At 46.3% G+C, this 21,935-nt stretch overlaps 1 protein-coding gene across 1 annotated transcript in view; it reads right to left on the bottom strand.

Annotated features, from left to right (window-relative positions):
- The window catches only part of PSMB2 (proteasome 20S subunit beta 2), a 34,500-nt gene that overhangs the window by 6,990 nt on the left and 5,575 nt on the right, over positions 1-21,935 (bottom strand). Inside the window, exon 3 of the mRNA XM_063140166.1 lies at positions 21,307-21,377. Coding sequence (XP_062996236.1) covers positions 21,307-21,377 — 71 coding nt within the window. The remainder of the gene's footprint in view (positions 1-21,306; positions 21,378-21,935) is intronic.

The following is a 21,935-nucleotide window of genomic DNA, read 5'->3' as shown; positions in this document are numbered from 1 at the left end:
GGTGACAACCGCAACCGACAAAACAACAAAACCAGTGACGGGAGGTTGGGGCGGTGGCGGTGTGACATCTGGCGGAAGCCAAAGTCACAGAGGAGGGGCGGGAGAGGCACCGGGCGCGAGGAAGGCGCCCTACCAAGCGTGGACAACGAGCAAGGAACTGCCAGCCTCCCTTTGGACCCAGGCCAGGCTGTGCCACCTATAATTAAATGTATCATCGTACAGAGCTGCAGCTGACTGGGGAAGTGTAAGCGTGCGTAGGGGGAGGGGGGACGTGGCAATTCTATGCACAAGCACAGCCGTCTTTGCGCTCCCAGAGCAGATGAAGAGAGACAGGGGATGCACTGAGAGAATCCAGAACCCTCATTCTATACCATGTCAATTCCGGCATTTGATTCGGGTGTTGGGAATGCCGCTTCAATTGAGGCCAGAAAGCACACAAGGGCCTGGTTCACACATGCATGGACTTCACTTGGTTTCTCTACGCTTGACGGCCGGTGGAAAGTGACTCAATCGAAAAGGCCTGCGTTTGAGGAGAGGGGGGTGCCATGTGCCATGTGCGGTGGCCCACTGCCTCATGCAAGGGCATCGAGTGACAACACATGCTTAAGACCATATAAGAACATCAGAAGTGCCCTGATGTTGGATCAGGCCAAAGGGTCCATCTAGTCCAGCACTCTGTTCACACAGTGGCCAACCAGCCGTCGGCCAGGGATGAACAAGCAGGACATGGTGCAACAGCACCCTCCCGCCCATGTTCCCCAGCAACTGGTGCATCCTGAGCATCGTGTTTCCATCCATGGCTAGTCAAATATGCCCATACTCTACCTGTGAGCTTTCCCTTTCTGCCTGTCCTCCAACAAGTGATATTCGGACGTACAGGGCCTCCAAATTTGGTGGTGCTGTTAAAGCTGTCATTGCTAATAGCTGCGGAGAGGCCGAGCCCCTCCGAATTTGCCTAATCGGGCCAGTCTGAATGGAGCCACGGCAGAGACAGCCCTCGCAGCTGAGGGAGGTAAGTTCAAAGACAAACCCAGGTGAACATACCAGCTTCTCCCCAGCCTGTCTAATTTACTCTTCTCCCAGTGAACTTGGCTTGCCAGGTTGTGAAAAAATTGGCCTTTGTGCTGCGGTAAGCTAAAAGAAATATGGTTTCAACTAAGGATGGACAAATTTCTCCCCCACTTTCAAGTTACTTAAATCTCAAGTTCTTTCCCTCCCAAATATGAAGAACTTTGTGAATGTTGGAAAAATGAACTGAACTGAAATTCTCACCCATCTGCGCCAGACAAATTCAATAGCACAGCCATTGGGATAAATGTCATTACTTAGAAATGATCTGAGTCAAGGTGAGCAGTGAGGTAACCTAATTTGTGGATGACACCACCGTAGATAGGTGAAAATCCAAACAGATTGTAAAAAGCTCCAAAAAGGATTACTCCAAAAAGAGGATGTGTAGCCAACAAGACGGCAGAATTGCAATGCCGTCATGAAACACAGGAGCAAAAAACAAATAAATCCTCATTTCACATCAATAAATCCTAATTCACTATTAGGCTCTAAACTAGCAGTAACTAATCAACAAAGTGATCTTGCGATTGTGCCGGATAACTCAATGAAGGGGACAACTCTGTTCAGTAGTGGTGAAAAAGTTAAATGACAGTATTTTAATCTATAAGTCAGATTTTTCTTCGCTTAAAGAGAGCTACACTTTCCTCACTTTTTTAAAAAAAGCTCTTTTACCCTTGCCATTAAAAAAAGAAGATAAAAATAAACTTTTCTTTAGAGTTTGGAAAAGAAATGTCAGCTTGTCTCCCTGTAAATTATAACGTGAGCTAAAGGTGTGGGGCTTCTGTACACAGATGTGAGCATTCATGCTGCTTTGAGGGAAGCCGTAACGTGACGCATTTCGCCCCATCAGTCTTTACACATCTTGTAAAAAGGCCAGCCACGTGCTCCGACATTTCAGCTTAAGAACTGCCTTGCTGAATTAAGCCAAACCCATTGAAGAGGCCAGAGGGATGCTGCTCAAAGCTCTCCAGCAGGACATGAGGGCATCAGTCCAGACCACTGGTCTATCAGTGATGAATATTTATTTATTACATTTATATACCACCCCACAGCCGAAGCTCTCTGGGCGGTTCACAAAAGTTAAAACAGCAAACATTAAAAAATATACAAAATTTAAAAACCATCAGAGACATAAAAAACATCAGTATCCATTTAAAAACAACAGTTCTGCAGTCTGTTAGAAAAGAAATTTAGCGTTGTTAAATGCCTGGGAGAAGAGAAAAGTCTTGACCTGGTGCCTGAAAGATAACAGTGTTGGTGCCAGGCGAGCCTCATCAGGGAGATCATTCCACAGTCGGGGGGCCATCACCGAAAAGGCCCTCTCCCTTGTTGCCGTGATAATGGCACCACCCCATCTACAGAGGCCTCTGTAAGTAGAGGGTCCGTTCTCACACAGTCCGTCCTCTACTGTATAGTACTTCGGAGACCTTGGGGGCCATTTTCACCCACACCCACCGCCGCTGCACCATCAAACACAGCAGTGGCAAACCCTCCCCAGCAATTTGCTGTAGATTTTTGGTAGCAAATTGCTACAGAAAGCTAAAGTCAACAAATGTAGCTTGAAAACAAGGTAAAATCTGGCCATTTTAGCCTTTGTAGTTCCAAAATTCAGCAGTAAATTGCCCATTGCAGGCCACATGCTGCCAACTTCAGAGCTGATCTTCTCTGATAACATGGAAATGCAGAGCAAGAATTGGGTTTTGGTGCCAGAACTCAGTTCGCTGCTTTCCAGGAATCAGCTCCTACGGAGGACTTTGAAAGCAAGGGTGGGGAACCGGTGGCCCTTCAGATGTTGGACTACAATTTCCTTCACCCAACTATTGCCCATGCTGGCAGGAGCTAGTGGGATCTGGGAGTTCAGCAACAACATCTGGAGGGCCACAGGTTCCTGGCCACCAGTTTAACCTTAAGAACGTAAGAAGAGCTCCATTAATCTAATCCAGCATTCCGTTCACACAGTGGCTAACCAGATGCCTGTGGGAAGCCCACAAGCAAGACATGAGAACAATATCACCTTCCCACTTGTGATCCCCAGTAACTTACATACATTCCTGCATTGAGCAGGGGGTTGGACTCGATGGCCTTGTTGGCCCCTTCCAACTCTGCTATTCTACGATTCTATGATATGCATACTATCTCCAATACCGAAGGTGATATACAGCCATCATGACTAAATAGCCAACTACAGCTTTATCCTCCATGAACATTTATCTATTTATTAAAACATTTGTATCCCACCCTATATCACGGAGATCTCAGGGAGGCGTACAGATAAAATCAGAACAATATAAAACAATAAATATACACAGACAAAAATGTATTAGATCATTAACAAGCTAAAACCAATAGAAAAGTTTTAAAGCAATAAGAACAATTAAAACTATTTATTTATTTATTTATTTATTTATTTATTTATTACATTTTTATACCGCCCAATAGCCGAAGCTCTCTGGGCGGTTCACAAAAATTAAAATCATCATAAAACAACCAACAAGTTAAAAATACAAATACAAAATACAATATAAAAAGCACAACCAGGATAAAACCACGCAGCAAAATTGATATAAGGTTAAAATACAGAGTTAAAACAGTATAATTTAAATTTAAGTTAAAATTAAGTGTTAAAATACTGAGTGAATAAAAAGGTCTTCAGCTGGCGACGAAAGGAGTACAGTGTAGGCGCCAGGCGGACCTCTCTGGGGAGCTCATTCCACAACCGGGGTGCCACAGCGGAGAAAGCCCTCCTCCTAGTAGCCACCTGCCTCACTTCCTTTGGCAGGGGCTCACGGAGAAGGGCCCCTGTAGATGATCTTAAGGTCCGGGTAGGTACATATGGGAGGAGGCGTTCCTTCAAATAACCTGGCCCCAAACCGTTTAGGGCTTTAAATGTCAATACCAGCACTTTGAATCGGGCCCGGACCTGGACTGGCAGCCAATGAAGTTGTAAAAGGACTGGCGTAATGTGATCTCGCCAGCCAGTCCCTGTTAGTAAACGGGCTGCCCTGTTTTGTACCAGCTGAAGCTTCCGGACCGTTTTCAAAGGCAGCCCCACGTATAACGCATTGCAGTAATCCAAACGAGAGGTTATCAGAGCATGGATAACTGTAGCTAGGCTATCACTGTCCAGATAAGGGCGCAGTTGGTATATCAGCCTAAGCTGATAAAAGGTGCTCTTTGCCACTGAGTTCACCTGTGCCTCAAGTGACAGTTCTGGATCGAAGAGCACCCCCAAACTACGGACCCGATCCTTTAGGGAGAGTGCAACCCCGTCCAGGACAGGGCAAACATCACCTCGCCGGACAAATGAACCACCCGCTAACAGTACCTCCGTCTTGTCTGGATTGAGTCTCAGTTTGTTAGCCCTCATCCAGTCCATTACCGTGCCCAGGCACTGGTTCAGAACAGTCACTGCCTCACCTGGGTTTGATGAAAAGGAAAGGTAGAGCTGGGTGTCATCCGCATATTGATGACACCTCAGTCCACATCTCCGGATAACCTCCCCCAGCGGCTTCATGTATATGTTAAACAGCATAGGGGATAAAATAGAGCCCTGCGGAACCCCATGGCTTAGGAGCCACGGCACAGAGCAATAATCCCCCAGCACCACCTTCTGGAATCGGCCATCCAAGTAGGAGCGGAACCACTGCAACGCAGTACCTCCAACTCCCAGCTCAGACAACCTATCCAGAAGGATACCATGGTCGATGGTATCGAAGGCCGCTGAGAGGTCTAGGAGAACCAACAGGGTCGCACTCCCCCTGTCTCTCTCCCGACAGAGGTCATCCCACAGGGCGACCAAGGCAGTTTCTGTTCCAAAACCAGGCCTGAAACCCGATTGAAATGGATCTAGATAATCCGTTTCATTCAAGAGTGCCTGGAGTTGTCCTGCAACCACCCGCTCAAGCACCTTGCCCAGGAAAGGGATATTAGCCACCGGCCTGTAGTTGTTAACATCTTCCGGGTCCAGATTAGGCTTCTTCAGGAGTGGTCTAATTACCGCCTCTTTTAAAGAGGCCGGCACCACTCCCTCTCTCAAGGAGGCATTTACAACCTCCTGGACCCAGCCGGCGATCCCCTCCTTATTTGATGTAATGAGCCACGAGGGGCAAGGGTCAAGCACACAGGTGGTCGACCGGACTTGGCCAAGCACCTTGTCCACATCCTCGGGCCTCAATAACTGAAACTCATCCAATAAAACTGAGCCGGACGGCGCTCTGAACGCCTCTACTAGTGGTGCTGCATTAAGTGTGGTGTCCAATTCATGACGAATCTGAGCGACTTTATCTTCAAAGTGCCGTGCAAACTCGTCACAGCGTGCTACCGCTATGCGTTTAAATAACAGCTTTAATAAAAAGCCACGTCTTAACTTGGCGCCAAAATGAAGCCAGCATCAGCGCCAGTCGTGCCTCCAAGGGGAAGGTATTCCACAAGACCGGGGTGCCATCACAGAGAAAGCCCTTATCTTCCATCAAATAGCCTTTTAAAAAAAGCCATTTAAGTCAGTAGCTACCACCACAACCTGCGGCAAAGAATTCCAACCTAAAGGAAGTGCTGCAAAGAAACACATCCTTTAGGCACTCTGGATCCTGCTGCCAATCAACTTCATTGGGAGAACCTGAATTCTAAGGTGAAACAATTCGGCGCCTCCTGAAAACATCTTTACTCCAAGAATCCTTTCCTTAATATGCAGCCTTAGATCTCTGTTTTTGCTTCTTTTAAATTTTGTTTTAACTGTTTTATTCTGTTTTCATTTTCATTTTATCTTGTACACCGCTCCGAAATTTTTCAATGGGGAGTGGTATATAAATATTCTAAATAGATAAATAATAAATAAATAATTCTGTCCCCAAAAGCATGCAGAATTTTGCAAACCTCGCTCATGTGCAGCCATCTTATTTCTAAAGGGAAAAGCCCTCAATACTTTAGCTGTTCCTCGTTTTGGTTGTGCTCCCATCACTTCCCACTCCCTGGCATCAGCTCCAGCCGTACTCTCTGATCTTCTTGTTAGAGCAGCAGTCACCTGCTGTAATGAGACCCACTTCCAAAGGCAATGACTTCAGAGGCAACATGGCACAGCTGCCTTATTATACCACAGAGTTAACACAGTATGTATTTTCCTGGCCAGTTTCTCTAGCTAATCCAAAATAACATCCCGGCCATAGAAATTCAAACTATGAGTGCAGCAGTTTGCACCCCCTAAACCGGAAAGAGTTGAAGCATCTTGCGAATTCACTGTTGCCCTATATCAAAATCAAAGCAGAGATGGGAGAAACTATTTTATCAGTTCTGTGTAGGATGTGGGAAGGAACTTGCATATATTTCCTAACCAGGACAGTAATATCAAAATGGAGAGGTGGGTAAGAAATAAATTATTATTATTATTATTATTATTATTATTATTATTATTATTATTATTATCAACAGCAACAACAATATTCTAGACCCAATGGATGTAGTTTTCACATATAAAAGCCTAGCGCTTTTCAGGAAGGGAGTTTGGTGCACTCAGCATCCCTTTTGTGTTCTCTTGCTCATGCCTTAGTCTAGCACAGCCTTCCTCAACCTGGGGCGCTCCAGATGTGTTGGACTACAACTCCCAGAATGCCCCAGCCAGCTCTGCTGGCTGGGGCATTCTAGGAGATGCAGTCCAACACATCTGGAGCGCCCCAGGTTGAGGAAGGCTGGTCTAGCACTTTTTAGCATCCAGGCCATTGAGTCCCGATCCACTGGAGTAATTGTTGAGCAACCAGGCAACTTTAACAATATATAATTGAACGTGAATGTTTTTTTCAAGTGAATATATTTTTAAAATGGTAGAATCTTGGAATTTCTCTTCAACCCCTCCCAGTCCTTTTAAAGAAAAGGAAAAAAAGCAGAGCCTCAGGTTGCTAAGTATCACACTAGATTCTGAACTCTGCACTTGCACAGCGCACGTGCACACACACACAGCCTAGCCTTAGCTGGTCGATAGCAGGTCATCCACATCTGCAGTTTGATCAATCCCTCTTGTTTAACTAGAGGGGCCTTCCCCAACCTGGTGCCCAACGCCCACGCTGGCTGGAACTTATGGGAACTGTAGTCCCAACACACCAGAAGGACACCAGTTTGTGGAAAGACTGTGCTAGTGGTGACTCAGCCAATTTTTAAAGCTCATTTAAGGGGGACAACACAGAAAACTACATGACGGAGTGCTATAAATACAAAACACTTGCTAGCGAGTGGCGAATACAATTGCAACAGAGCACAGCGTTCTTACAAGGCAAAACTCACAGATGAGAAGATTCAACACAGCAACAGCAGCAAGGGACGTCGCTTGAGCAGAATGACCACGTTGAGCTGGAGCACAACTCTGTGCCAGATCTGGAAAAGCCTCTATCTAAGCACAGCTAATGTTGAAAAGAATCCATTGCTGTGGGTGAAATTTCAATGCCACAGATGCAACAGCACCCTCCTCGCCCCCATTCTCTCTGTCTCCCAACAAAACACTGAAACTCTCTTAGGGAACAAAATCATTTGGGACATTTGCCCCTTACTCAATCACTCCTGGAGAAAATCTGCAAGGCAGCTTTCTGCCTATTCAGGCCGATGCTTTAAAGGAGGGCTGGCCAGCTCCCTGCACCTAGCCAGATCGTGGACCGAAGAAAGCCTATCCGGCTAGCCCCACCAAATTTCAATCAAAGCACATTAACAATTTGCCTAACCATTTCACCCAAAATAAATAGAAGGTAGTTTCCCAAGGTAAGAGAAGCACCATGCTTTTATTGCCACATTACTGCTTAGCTTTTTAATGCCACAAATGGGACTCACAATAAAATGTTGTAGTATACCCCCATGCCCTAAGAGGAGTTCAGGGCTCCAAACAGCCCTGTTTAGACTTCTCAGAGCAGGGGGAGAATTGTTGCTGTTTTTGTGGTGGGTGGGGTAAGAGACCCTTTTTTCTTACTCCTAGCCTGGGCATTCTATTGCTGTCTTATAAGAAAGCCTCTCGTAGCTACTACTCCCATTGCCTGGCTGATGGCATTCACCAGACTAGACCCAGGAAGGGTACTCGTCAGGGTGTGGGGACTTAACAGTCATCGTATTCTAAATGTCATCCTGTCATGATCTAAATGTCATCCTTAAGTATTTTCCCCTTTCTGGGCTGAACACTGAATGAATTAGGGCCAGAAGAAGGAAAATGGACTTGGTTGTGTTTTTTTAAAAAGCCAAAAACGAAGAAGTAAAAGAAATGGCTGCGTGTGCCTCTGGCAGGGCCATTTAGCACAGGGAGTTCCGATCTCAGTAGGTACCTTGTCAGACATATATGCTTCTGAAGAGTGAAGTACCAACATCTTCACTCATGCCGCCCCCTACTAAGAGAGAAATTTGGAAAGGGGAGGGGGGTTATATCAGAAAGAACTCATAGCAGTGATCTATCGCCATGAGAAGGCAACACTAACACACAGTTTCAATCAGCTGTGAGTTATATTCACCCACAACTACAGATAACCAAAGAAAGAGCTTATACACCTTACTTGTGAGGCTGCGACAGCCCCTACCTCAAATTTGAGACTGACATCCAGACAACCGTTCCACTGGGAGCTGGTTGGCCATGGTGTGAACAGATCAGGAAAAACTTCCTGACTGTTAGAGCAGTACGACAATGGAATCAGTTACCTAGGGAGGTTGTGGGCTCTCTCACAGTAGAGGCCTTCAAGAGGCAGCTGGACAACCCTCTGGCAGGGATGCTTTAGGGTGGATTCCTGCCTTGAGCAGGGGGTTGGACTCGATGGCCTTGTAGGCCCCTTCCAACTCTGCTATTCTATGATTCTATGATTCTACCCTTGGCCTGATCCAGCAAGGCTCTTCTTATGTTCTTAGTAATCAATATTAAGATCAACCGCTGCCAGGCAGGGCATATACTGGAACAGAAGAGCCTGCAGATTGGGATGTCAACTGTATAAATCATAGAATCATAGAATAGCAGAGTTGGAAGGGGCCTACAAGGCCATCGAGTCCAACCCCCTGCTCAATATCAGTTTCCTAATATTAAGAATGTAGGAAGAGCCATGCTGGATCAGACCAAGGGTCCAGCTAGTCTAGCATTCTCAGTTTTCATACATGGTGAAGTCCCACAAGCCAAAGAAATGGCTGAGTAAGACTGCCGGTGGTCCAAGGGTGGGGTTTCTGTGCCCTACATCTCTGCTTGTCTTTTCCCACAATGACTAGGAAAAGCACTTGGTGCAAAGGTGAGAGAACTCATGCACACAAGCTCAATTTCCATAATTTATGAAGGTCGTATAATTCAGCTTTTCTTGCCACAAGATTAGGGTGACCTTGGCACCGAACAATTTATTTTTTAAAATATTAAGAGAAGGAACAGCAACCAGGTCACCATCTCCACACACTTCCTGCTTCAGGACAGCAAAATAAGTTACGATATACAACTGTATTTGTGAGTCAAAGTCAGCGACTTTATTCCACCCCATCCTATTTACCCAACGGTGGGCACAACTTGGCATGGAAAGCAGAAGCGTGAAGAATTAGCGTAGAGGGTATGGCGCCATGCCTCAGTGTACCAAAAATACAATTATGCCATGTAATGTGTGTGGGGGGGGGGAGGGGGGATGACCATCATAATGCTCTACCGCCTTCTTTCAGCAATCTCCATTCTGTGGGGTTTCTGCCTAGAATAACCAAGCTATCAAAACCACATTCTGCATGCCATCTGTTGGGGAGATTTGTATGATGAGGGCAGAGGGCAGTGCCTCCTTGGTTGTGGCTCCACAGCTCTGAAATGCCCTCCCAAGAGAGGCCTACCTGGTTCCATCTTCGCAAAACCCGGCAACAGCCTGTTGGTACCACCAGGCTTTGAGAAATGTTTAGCAGCTCAACCTGCAGCTGATTTTAAAGGGAGTTTTGCACACGGTTTGCAAAGCTATAGTTGCTTTGAACTGTGGCGCTTGTTTTCTGTATGTCATCCAGGACACGTGGGAAAATGGAAAGCTCATTCGTACATTTTAAAAATAACGTTGTAAGCAGGTCCATTTGCAGTTGAAGGTTCATGACACAACTATGGCAACCCAGTAGTCATCACGGTGCAGCCTTCACCATCTTTTTTTTTTTTTAAAAAAAACACCCACCCATATCCTCACTCCTACTCCCAAGTCTTAGTTTCTACTCTACAGGAACCCATTACTCATGAGTGGATTTTCCAATCCCTGCATGCAGTCTGCTTCTTGGCATTTTGATGAATGGCAATCTCAATCCTGCAGGGCCAAAATGGTCAAAGTTTCATAGAACAAGAGCAACTTTGTGCAGATTTTTAAAAATATTAGTATTGCCCTCAAAATCAGAGGGGTCATCGAAGCCCGACTAAGAAGAAAATATCCCACCCAAACCCAAGACATGGTGACCAGCCAAGCTTCCAGAAGCTGAAGAAGAGCATGTGCCTCTCCGAAGAGGCAATTGCTGCTCCAGCTTCACAGCCCCACCTCAGATCCTCCGCATCTGGTGGGCCCCCGTCTCTCTTCACTTTCATGTGCACAAAGGCAGAAAACATCGCTCTCTCCTTCTGATTTCTAAGCCTTAGGGGCAAACAGTTACAAGCCCATTTTAAAGTGTCTTGTGATGATAATCACATGATTGGCTCAGCAGCAACACAAATGGCATGGTTGCTCCACGACGATCAACACAGCCAGCCCTGCTAGTGGGTAGAGCAGATGTCCCACCCAGAGCACTGCACGCCTGCCAGACCCTCCGGATTAAGGGATCAGCAGCCAAGTTGTGGCTTGGGGAGGGGGCGCTTGGTCACCTCAAGGTTTTGAAGGGGACAGCAAGAGACCATGGAAGAGGGGGCTGTTCTTATTAGCACCCCACCCTCCCATAGCTGCACCTGTACACTCAGATAAGCATCAAAGGCCCAGCTGTGTGTGTGTCCCTCACCAGCTCAGGTATAGTAGGTTGCTACACAAAGCAGAACCTTCTCTGCAGCGCAGAGCAGGGGAACCTCAGCCCCCCAGGCCAAATTTGGCACTCCCGGACTTCCCCGATGGCCACATCCCATCTCACCTGACTGCCAGCTTGGAGGTTTTCCAGCTTCTGCATTGTTTTCTCATTCTAAAAGGCTGAAACGCTCTCCTTAGGCTGAGTTACTGGCAGTAAGAGCTTTACGCTACAGTATCCTAGCACTTCGGCCCTGGCCCTTCTGTCATCAGCAATGCCCAACACTGGAATGTGTCCTCTGAGCGCTTCCCCGAAACTGAATTGGACCTTTGGGCTGAAAGAGGTTCCCCTGCCCTGTTTTAGTGGCACCTGGGCTATGGAATTCCCTTCTGAAGGAGGACCAACTGCTAGTCACTTCGAGCCAAAGACACCTGCTTCAAAGAACCCTGGGACTCAGCTATCACTGAATTCTATCACGGTTTTGATGGACTAATAAATCTGATGAGGATCACAGAATTCCTGCCGTAGTAATCCAATGGCCACATTTCTCGCCACTTTAGATTTTATTTTGTGCCATAGTGATTTTCTGCTTCTCTTTTTTTTTTTGGAATTACTTTAAGCTTTATTTTATCCAGATTGTACTACTGTAAAGCAGCCTCAGACAGCCGTAAATATTTTATTTACTTATTACATTTCTATACCGCCCAATAGCCGGAGCTCTCTGGGCAGTTCACAAAAATTAAAAACATTCAAAGTATAAAACAACAGTATAAAACCATAATATAAAATACAATAGAAAAGCTCAACAAGATAAAAACAGCAGCAATGCAAAATTACAAATTTAAAACACCATGTTAAAATGTATTTATAGATTGTTAAAATGTTGGGAGAATAAAAAGGTCTTCACCCGGCATCTAAAGGCATATAATGTAGGTGCCAAGCGAACCTCCTTAGGGAGCTCATTCCACAGCCGGGGTGCCACAGCAGAGAAGGCCCTCCTCCTGGTAGCCACCTGCCTCACTTCCTTTGGCAGGGGCTCACAGAGAAGGACCCCTGAGGATCCCTGAGGCAGGTACATACGGGAGGAGGTGTTCCTTCAGATAACCTGGCCCCAAGCTGTTTAGGGCTTTAAATGTTAATACCAGCACTTTGAATCGGGCCTGGACTTGGACTGGCAGCCAATGAAGCTGGAAAAGGACTGGCGTAATGTGGTCTCGTCGGCCAGTCCCTGTTAGTAACTGTGCTGCCCTGTTTTGTTCCAGTTGAAGTTTCCGGACCGTTTTCAAAGGCAGCCCCACGTATAACGCATTGCAGTAATCCAAACGAGTGGTTATGAGAGCATGGATAACTATAGCTAGGCTATCTCTGTCCAGATAAGGGCGCAGTTGGTATATCAGCCTAAGCTGATAAAAGGTGCTCTTTGCCACTGAGTTCACCTGTGCCTCCAGTGACAGTTCTGGATCCAAGAGCACCCCCAAACTACGGACCCGATCCTTCAGGGGGAGTGCAACCCCGTCCAGGACAGGGCAAACATCACCTCGCCAGACAGATGAACCACCTTGCTAACAGTACCTCCGTCTTGTCTGGATTGAGTCTCAGTTTGTTAGCCCTCATCCAGTTTAAGCAAACAAGCACTACAAGGAGTGCAAGAAGAGGTAGATTCAGAAACAGATACTGTTTTTTTCCTATGGAAAGAAGGTCATAAAATAGCAGCCCAGGAATGAAAGCACGCTCTTCATAGTGACCAGGAGATACCCTCTCCGATACCAAGAGTTGCAGTTCCTGCACTGAAAGTGTTTTTGCCTTTCATGCAAATGCAGTTTGGGGTGATATTCGAAGAGGAAGGAGCCCCCTCCCCTCCCCACCAAGTGGCACAACCATGGTGTCAAAGTGCACCGTTTGCTGGAGGGCACTGCCATCTGCAAGAGCGCAACATTTCATCTCCGGTAAATAAACACATCTGCTTCTGCCAGTGTCCTCCCTGCTGCGTGGCCCATCTGGAGCAGGTAAGCTAGAAGGCAAACCCAGGCATGGAGGGAGGGAGGGAGGCAGGCGGGCAGGATCAGGCCTCAAGGGACCTGGCACATAGAGGAAGGAGGCGGAATCCCATCATGTCGCATCCTGCTAACCCCGCTTTGCCAAGCAGCATGTGAAATTGCCCTCGTTAGTGAGGATGCTCCAAGCCAGTGTCACCTGGACCATCTGCTCCAGAGGTCACATGACCTTGCAGAGCAACGCAAGGAGGCAATGCTCAGCGGCGACAGGGGCTTGGGAAAAGAAAGCACAGAGACTACAGACGGGGGGGGTGTGGGGGGGTGGAGGGAGAGGGGGCTGCATCTCAAGCTTTCCCCTATAGCCTATTAAGAACCAACAGACCACCACCGCCCCAAATAACCCTCTAAAAAAGGAACTGCACCACCACTATACTTAAAACCCAACGATCCGAATGAATTCTGTAAACTACTGTTCTACATACTTATAAATAATATCACACCAGGGTAGAATTTAGGTTGAGGGGCACACTCAACAGCCAGGGGAAGGTGTGTGTGTGTGGGGGGGGAGGAACAGAACTGGGGTCAACTGGCCAGTCAAATGAAGTTCTTGCCTTGAAAGTATTAATTCTGTAGAAGTGTAACTGACGGAACGATTTATGATAAGGGCAAGAAAACCCATTAACTGCTCTGAAACAATGACAGGAGATTCGCCGTTCTAATCCATTATTTATACCCAACGATGCTATGCACACTGAAATGCACACCAGAGACAGAGACACTGAACGGCTTATTAAGGTATTACAAACCCGCAGATTGGGCCAAACAGGACCAGCTTCTGTTTTAATAAAAATAACAATTCAAGACTCAAACATACAATGACTGAAGTCATACTAGTGAAGGCATGGATCAGCATCGTATTTGCATGCTGCCTACTCCCATATGTCAGGAGCGGACAGGGCTGCACTGATGCCCACCCGCCCCAGAACCTAGTGGGGAACCCCCACCCTACTGAATTTATTATGGCAGCAAAAAATCACAATGCTTTTCTGGGGAGCACATGGCTTGCTTCCAAGCAGGATCATGCTTTTGGAAGGCCTCTGAGAACAAGCTTCTGCTTCAAAAGAAGGCGTGCATGCCCCACACGCCTTATCTGCTTACAAAATCACTGTAATTTTTGCTGCCACCCGAAATTTGACAGTGGCGGCAGAGGAACACATCTGGGCCTGCAAAACTGGCCAGGGGAGGCCACACTCGGCTCGTCCCTGCCATATGTGCTCCAATTGCCTCCCTCTCTGGTTTGTGCAAACCATAATTTGCCTCCAAATGAGAACCGAGTTCACACCAAGATGCCCAAATCTCATTTGGAGGCAAACTATGGTGTGCTGAAAGTGATTAAAGTGAGGCGGGAGCATGCAGCCATGCTGCACACTACGGACAGCCAAACCATGGTCTGCTCAGGCTGTTTGGACCAGGGATGGTGAGCAAGAAGCCCTCAACCCTTCCCTCTGCTGCCAGAGGACACTATGAAGTACCCTATTTCTTCGATTCTAAGACGCACTTTTTTTCCCATCTCTCAAAATGGGGTGCGTCTTAGAATCACGGGTGTGTCTTAGGTTTTTTTTTCTGTTGGTGGTACTGAAATTAGTGTGCATCTTACAATCGATGGCGTCTTACAATCGAAGAAATACGGTAATTAAAAAGAGAGGCTACCTCATGTACACGTTTCATCCTTGGCTTTCTGGAATAGCTGATCAAAAGCAAATATGAGCTGCGTTCAGACAACACGATAGTCAGTGGTAGGGAAATAACTTGACAATTGTTTATCTAGGGGGTACTCTGCACACAACATAATAATCAACCGTGGCATGGATTAGGATCAGCATTGAGTTGACTATTAGTCCACACTGAGTTGATTCACTCATCCCCTGCCCTCTCTCCCCCCTCAGTCCTCCCACTAGTATCCCATCAGCCATTGCTGCCCAAAAACTATCCTGCCAGCTGGACTAGAGCAGCCGTCGCCGATCTGACCGATTTGCCTTGCGACTCTGTGGCTGAAGAAATAAGGAACAGTAGCTGAGGAAATAACCAACAGTGCCCTCCACGTGACATGATCGCCAACGGTGGTTCATATAGCCAACTCTGCACAGTGTTGGTTATTTTGGCCAAAAAACCACACTGTTGGTTAAAAAAGTCCCTCCACACAACACAATACCCCATGGTGGGTTAAATAACGAACCATCGACTATTTAAACCACCGTTGGTTATCGTGCTGTCCAAACCCAGTCATGGTCAATTGACAAGATGCCCCAACCCCAGCCAGACTCCTGCTATAGAGTGAGAGTCTCAGCTGATGGCCACTGGAGAGTTGAAGAAGGGACCAGGTGAAAGTGAGTGGAGGTGGGGAATATATTCATATCCTTATGCTGGAAAAGACAGCCAAGGGTGCTGTTAGCAGTTCCTTGCAAAAGGACTATGAAAAGCACAGTTATTGCATCCGAGCCTACACACCCAATTCAGCTTCATATGTTTACTCAAAAGCTTCATGTTCAGTTTTTACAAAAGCAGCTTGTTTGGCTCAGCACATCAAACAGCTCCACTCTATTAAATTGTTTTCAGAGAGCTTAAACAGAATCTGCGCATTTGCATGAGAACTGAAGCCTTATCTAGTTGTTGTTTTAATGGCTTAATTCCTTTCTGCTGTCTGCGTCTGGGGGGAAAATCCTTCACTCTGGAAACTGAGAAGTTACCACCACTGCAGCAGTTGCAAAGACCTGCCTATCACAAGCCTGCCCTTGTTCATCAGGACAGAAGCAGCAGGCCTCCTGGGCTATGCTTCCTCCCCAGGACTATAAGAACAGATCTATACGTGTGGAGGGGAGGGTTACTACTAAGCACTTGGCAAGAAAAAAAACCATAATTTGGGGGTGGGGTGCATTTGACTTGTGGGATCAGAAGTTGAGCAGCCCTGTGTAGAACTGAGAGAACCCCACATTAAGAGATGCAGTGTACCATCTAAATCAAAACAGGCATCTATGTACCTTTCACCAGCTGAAACTCCATCCAGAGTGCAGTTCAATGCAGCTGCATCATGTAACAGCAAGGGAGGGGGGAAGCCTCTCCCCAACGTAGACCAAACTATACCCACCACAAGGTAGGCAGAACTAAGCTCCGTCCACCTCAGCCCCGCTCTGCCCAGAGTGCCAAGCAAAGCCTGCTAACCCAAGTCAATTCATTTGGGACACATGATAGTACTACTAGGAAAACCATTGCGCAATTATCTCTGTAGACTCTTCTTATGAAGTCACACTTTCTGGCAACTACCCCCACTTACAGCTACCCAAAAATTCCTGCCAAGGTGCTTTCGGGGATCTTTGATTCAATACCTTCTTCATAGGGTAGATCATTTTAAAGTCACAATATAGCGTGGACATGCACACGGGGCAGTGTGGCTCATGGTCCAGGAAGGACTGTTAGCGAGCTAAAACCAAGGTCCATCTATTTTACTTATTTAAAGTCGGTCTGGATTGCCCATCCACTCAATGAGCACTCAAGGTGATGTAAGATAAAGACACAAAGAACAAAACACATAAAAATACAAAAACCTAAAACGTATTTCAAATCAGTGGTAAAATGAGAGGGCGGCATTAACTGTTCAAAGCTTGATGGCGCAACAGAGTCTTCACCAGCCGTCTCTATGCACCAGAGAGGTGGCCAGCCTAAGCACCCTGCAGAGGAAGTCCCACAACTTGGGTGCTGCTACAGATCCAGTCTAGTATCTTGTTTCCAGCAGCAGCCAGACAGGTACTCCTGGAAGCTTACAAGGGGTGCGTGAAGGAGAGGATGACTGCTTCCTGTCTGTCCCAAGTGTCTGTTTTTACAAGGTCTCCATACATGGAACCTCCATGTTCACTTCCAGTGTGCGCCACAGGCAAGCTGAGCCTTCTGCAGTAACTACAGTCTGATCCAGCAAAGATGACAAACACCGGCTCTGGATACTCGTGCCATCCCATAGTTAACACAGAGAGCATTCCAGCTAAGTTGCTAGTTGAGCACTGAAATCAATGGGGCTTAAGCACACCAAAATCATGGACTCAGTTTTGGCTTCAAGTGTGGTAAGTCCAGTTGCCTACTGTGTAAATCCTACTATTTTTTCCAAAGTAAATGAGCCACCGTCCCCGGGCTTATTTTTTATGGATGTTTTAAGCTTTTCCATTTCTATATCCACCACAGTCTCAGCAGAAGTCAAGAAATGCTTTCAGCTCTTGCCGCTCTGCTATTTGAACCGGCCAGCTAAACACAAGCTTCTCTATCACTACAAAAATGGCTCAAGTTCCTGCAACAAATTAAATTACATGTATATTTTACGACAAAAGTACCGTATTTCTGCAATTGTAAGACGCACACTAATTTCAGTACCACCAACAGGAAAAAAAACCCCTAAGACACACCCGCAATTCTAAGACGCACCCCATTTTTAGAGATGCTTATATTGGAAAAAAAAGTGCGTCTTAGAATCGAAGAAATAGGGTAGTTGTGGAGCATCAACATAGGAAACTGGATGCAAACGGATTTGGCAGCTGGCATTTAACATTATGATACAGTAAAACTTTTGTTTGTCAAGTGGTTGCTTGAGACCGTAAGGGCACAATCCTATGGATGTTTAGGCTGGGGGTGGGGGGAGTCTGTTTTCTGTCTAAACATGCATAGGATTGCGCCCCATGAGGCTTATTAAAAGAAGAGCAGAAACAGAAGTAGCATAAGGATGATTTGGGGAGGGCCCTGGGCCCAGAACTCAGGGACAAATCCCATGCGTCGTACTTCCTGAGATCCTGGAGAGTCGACAATACTGGGCTAGATGGGGCAAATTGCCTGGTGTAAAACAGATTCCTATGCACTTATTGAATTAACAGTAAGGATATTTTCTCTACACCATTTGGAAGCAACTGAGCGTATAGCAGGGATGGGGAACGTGTGGCGTTCGGCCTGGTAAGTCCCACAGGGGTTCCCTAGCCAGCCAGGCAGTTCCTCTCACTGGCCACGTCCCCCTTTGCCACAGAGGGGAAAACTTGTATCAGATCAGAAACTGATCAGAGAGAAGAGTTTTCCCCTGCTTAGCACTGAAAAAGACTCCCTTTCTTGGTGCTTAATAGGGGAAAGCCAAAAGCAGCTTTTCCCTTCAGTGGGCAGAGGGGCTCGGGGAAGAAGCTGCTAAGCAATCCAGTCCTGCTTCCTTCTGAGCCTTGTCCACCTTCCTTCTGGGTAGTCAAGCAGAGGCTTGCCCTGCTTACTTCTGAGTATGCAAGCTCCCTACTATATATTGGTAACAATGGAATTTGGGGTGTGTTTACATTTCTCAGCCATGCCCATTTTGCCTTTGGCCCCACCCACTACTGGAATGTGGCCCCTGAGAGCTTCTCCAAAAAGGAATCCGGCCCTCTGGCCAAAAAGAGGTTCCCTATCCTTGGCGCATAGCATCCCATGCCACAACAACTCAAAATCAATGCCAACAAGTGCAATCCAGAGGAAAGCATGCCTTTAGCATGCAGAGACCGCTTAACTATGGCCATTGCTTTGAACAAACTTTTGTAAACCGCCCAGAGAACTTCAGCTATGGGCTGGTATTGAAATGTAACAAATAAATAAAAATAAACATGCTGGGAGGTGGGGCCTATGACTGGGTATAACACTGACCCACAGGGGTTCCCCCTAGCCAACCAGGCAGTTTCTCCCACTGGACATGTCCCCCTTTGCCACAGAGGGGAAAACTCGTACCAGATGCTGGGAAGTGACATCCATGTAGGCTTGGAAACTGATCTGATTTTAAGGAATCACAAGACTGAAGGAGAATAACTGCAAGGACACACACAGGAAGCTGCCTCATATGGAGTTGGAGCATTGGTTAATTTTGCTCAGTACTGTATTTATTTATTTATTATTGCATTAATATCCCACCTTTTTTCCTTCAAGGAACCCAAGGCAGCATATACAAACCTCCTCCATCCTCTACATTTTATCCTCACAACAACAATCCAGTGAGGTAGGTTGGGCTGAGAGGCTGTGACTGGCCCAAAGTCACCCAGTGGGTTTCCATGGCCGAATGGGGACTAGAACCTGGATCTCCCAACTCCCAGTCCAACACCTTAGCCGCTACACCACACTGGCCCTCATTAACTCTGGTCAGGGGACTTCCCCAGCTCTATCTGGAGATGCTGGAGATCCAAGTCTGGGAACCTGTGCATATAAAGCATGAACTCTACCACTGCATTAGGGCCCTTCTTTAAAGGAGCAGGCAGCCATTTCCAAAGCAAACTTGACTGGTCATATGCAATTTCCAGTTTTTTTACTTGCCGTTTTCTGCCCTGCAGCATTCAGTCATGAGTAGGCACATGCCTGTATGTATTCTACTCTCCCCTCCCCCAAAGAAGGACATAACAAGAATCATAACAAAAAGAGCTGAAGAAACATTGCTGGATCGAGGAACTGAGAGAGAGAGAGAGAGAGAGAGAGAGGAAAGAACAAGAACACAAATGCGTCCTTTACGTTTCTACAGAGGCCTGAGAAAACTTTATGCTCTTCCGCTCAGAGCAGGCGTAGCGTAGCAGCTACAAATCAGGATCTGCCAGTTTGAATTGTGCCTCCACCATGATCTCACCAGATGGGTTTAAGGAAGCCATTAACTGAGCCTCAGCCCCACACATGCAATACGAGGGTACTACTGGCCTACACTACAGGGTTGCTTTAAGTAATACAAGGAAACAGCAGTTTTCAGATCTCCCCTGACTGGCAGCGGCTCACCAGGTCCTCAGACATGTGTCTTTCCCAGCCCAAACTGGAAGACTCCAGGGATTGGACCTGGGATCTTCTGCACACAGAGGATGTGCTTTCTACCACTGAGTTACGGCCCTTCCCCTATTCACCCTTAGCACAGGACTTCTTTTAGTGGGGGACAAACCAAGCACCTTTTCTTAGGACACATTTACAAAAGACACTAAGAATGTGTTTTTGGCATGTATATACTTGCAAATATGAATGCAGCACATATACGTGGAGGAAAGCCCATTCTCAATGCAAATAGAGCAGCCAGAATTGTCAACATTTAAGAGAAATCCTAGAGGCACACACCTTCTTGTTCCTGTGAAACAACATGGCCTTGACAAGGCCCGTTTTTTGCTGCCAATGGCCACCTTTACCCAAAGGTAGAAGGCTTCCTCCGCTGTGGCACCCCAGCTGTGGAATGAGCTCCCCAGAGAGGTCTGCCTGGCACCTACACTGTACTCTTTTCTTCGCCAGCTGAAGACCTTTTTATTTTCTCAGTATTTTAACACTTAATTTTAACTTAAATTTAAATTTTAAAGTTCTAACTCTGTATTTTAATCTTATATTAATTTTGCTGCATGGTTTTATCCTGGTTGTGCTTTTTATATTGTATTTTGTATTTGTGTTTTTAACCTGTTGGTTATTTTATTATGGTTTTAATTTTTGTGAACCGCCCAGAGAGCTTCAGCTATTGGACGGTATAAAAATGTAATAAATAAATAAATGTAAATGAAGCACTCAAATTCCTCTGGAGAGCTTGGCCAATCTTGTACTAAGAAGTGTTAGTCAGTTTTATTATTAAACCATCAAGAAAAGCTGAAAAGTCAAGTCAATCTTAACTATATTCAGACATCTGGACTATATTCTGTTTAGTAATCCACTCAGGCCTCCCATAATACTAGAACCCAATGGGGTTATCCCATGAAGATTATGGATGGGAGATTCAGGACAGATAAAAGGAAGCACATAGAGCGCATAGTTAACCTATGGGATTCATTATATTCCTGGAGGAGAATGGCTACTAGTCGTGATGGCTAAGTGGAACCTCCAGTATCAGAGGCAGTAAGCCTGTATACCCTAGTTGTTGGTCAACAGCACCCTCCCACCCAATGTTCCCCATGTCCTGCTTGTGGTTCCCTGTTCAACAGCTGGTTGGCCACTGTGTGAACAGAGTGCTGGACTAGATGGACCCTTGGTCTGATCCAGCAGGACTCTTCTTATATTCTTAAGAAAGAGACTTTTGGGGGGTGCAGGAGGGAAGAAGAGGCCAGCAAGTTCCCTTCCGTGAACATCCTTACATTAACTTATCTTAAGATCCAAGCCTATGTTTTGAAGGATACACAAATGCATACATATTTTTTAAAGTTACTAAGATGCTATGCAGGTGGCATGTGCTTACGCCCACGAGAACAAACGTTTGAACACGTATCAAAAGAGTTGATGAACGATTATGCAGACACGGGACTTTCAGGCAAACACGCCTTGTGGAAGCTGCCTCACTTACCCGACTCCGCAGATAGTCAGCCAGATTTCGGCGTGTGAAGTTGGCAGCCGCAGTCGGAGACAGCTCATATCCTGCCATTAAGAAAAGTGCAGAGTCATAAAGTTCTAACGCAAACAGAAACATGTTCTGGAGAATTTTATATTTGCAGGGCAATTTTTTTCAGTTCATTTTCATAGCACAGACCAATGTTGACTAGAATATTATCATTACTATTATTTACCACCATCTATGTAAACAGCCTTTTTACAAAGGACAGGTAAAGCAAGTCCCTGCTTCAAGAGGCTTACAGACTCAGGGGGAAAAACAGAGGAAGGGTAGAATGAAGGCATGGGTGAGCAGGGAGAGGATATGGGATTACCTCAATTCCACTACTCTCACTTAGGGACAACGTGGTATAGGGACCTGGCGCGGGTGTTGAGTAAGTACAAGAACAGGATATGGACACTCCAATCTCATGGAATCAGGGCTGGATGAACTCCACCACAGATGTGGGGGAGAAATCCCAGCAGCCTTGTCCCTGGGTCACCTAAAACTATGTTTTTATGTGTTTTGGTCATCTCTGAAGAGGTTAGCTCTTACAAAATTACTTTCCAGCCCTGCATTTACAAAAGAAAATAAATAGGACGGGG

Source organism: Elgaria multicarinata, chromosome 13, assembly GCF_023053635.1.
Source record: "Elgaria multicarinata webbii isolate HBS135686 ecotype San Diego chromosome 13, rElgMul1.1.pri, whole genome shotgun sequence".
Lineage (NCBI taxonomy): Eukaryota > Metazoa > Chordata > Lepidosauria > Squamata > Anguidae > Elgaria > Elgaria multicarinata.
Note: the sequence above shows the minus strand (reverse complement) of the source record. Positions and strands in the feature narration are given on the sequence as shown.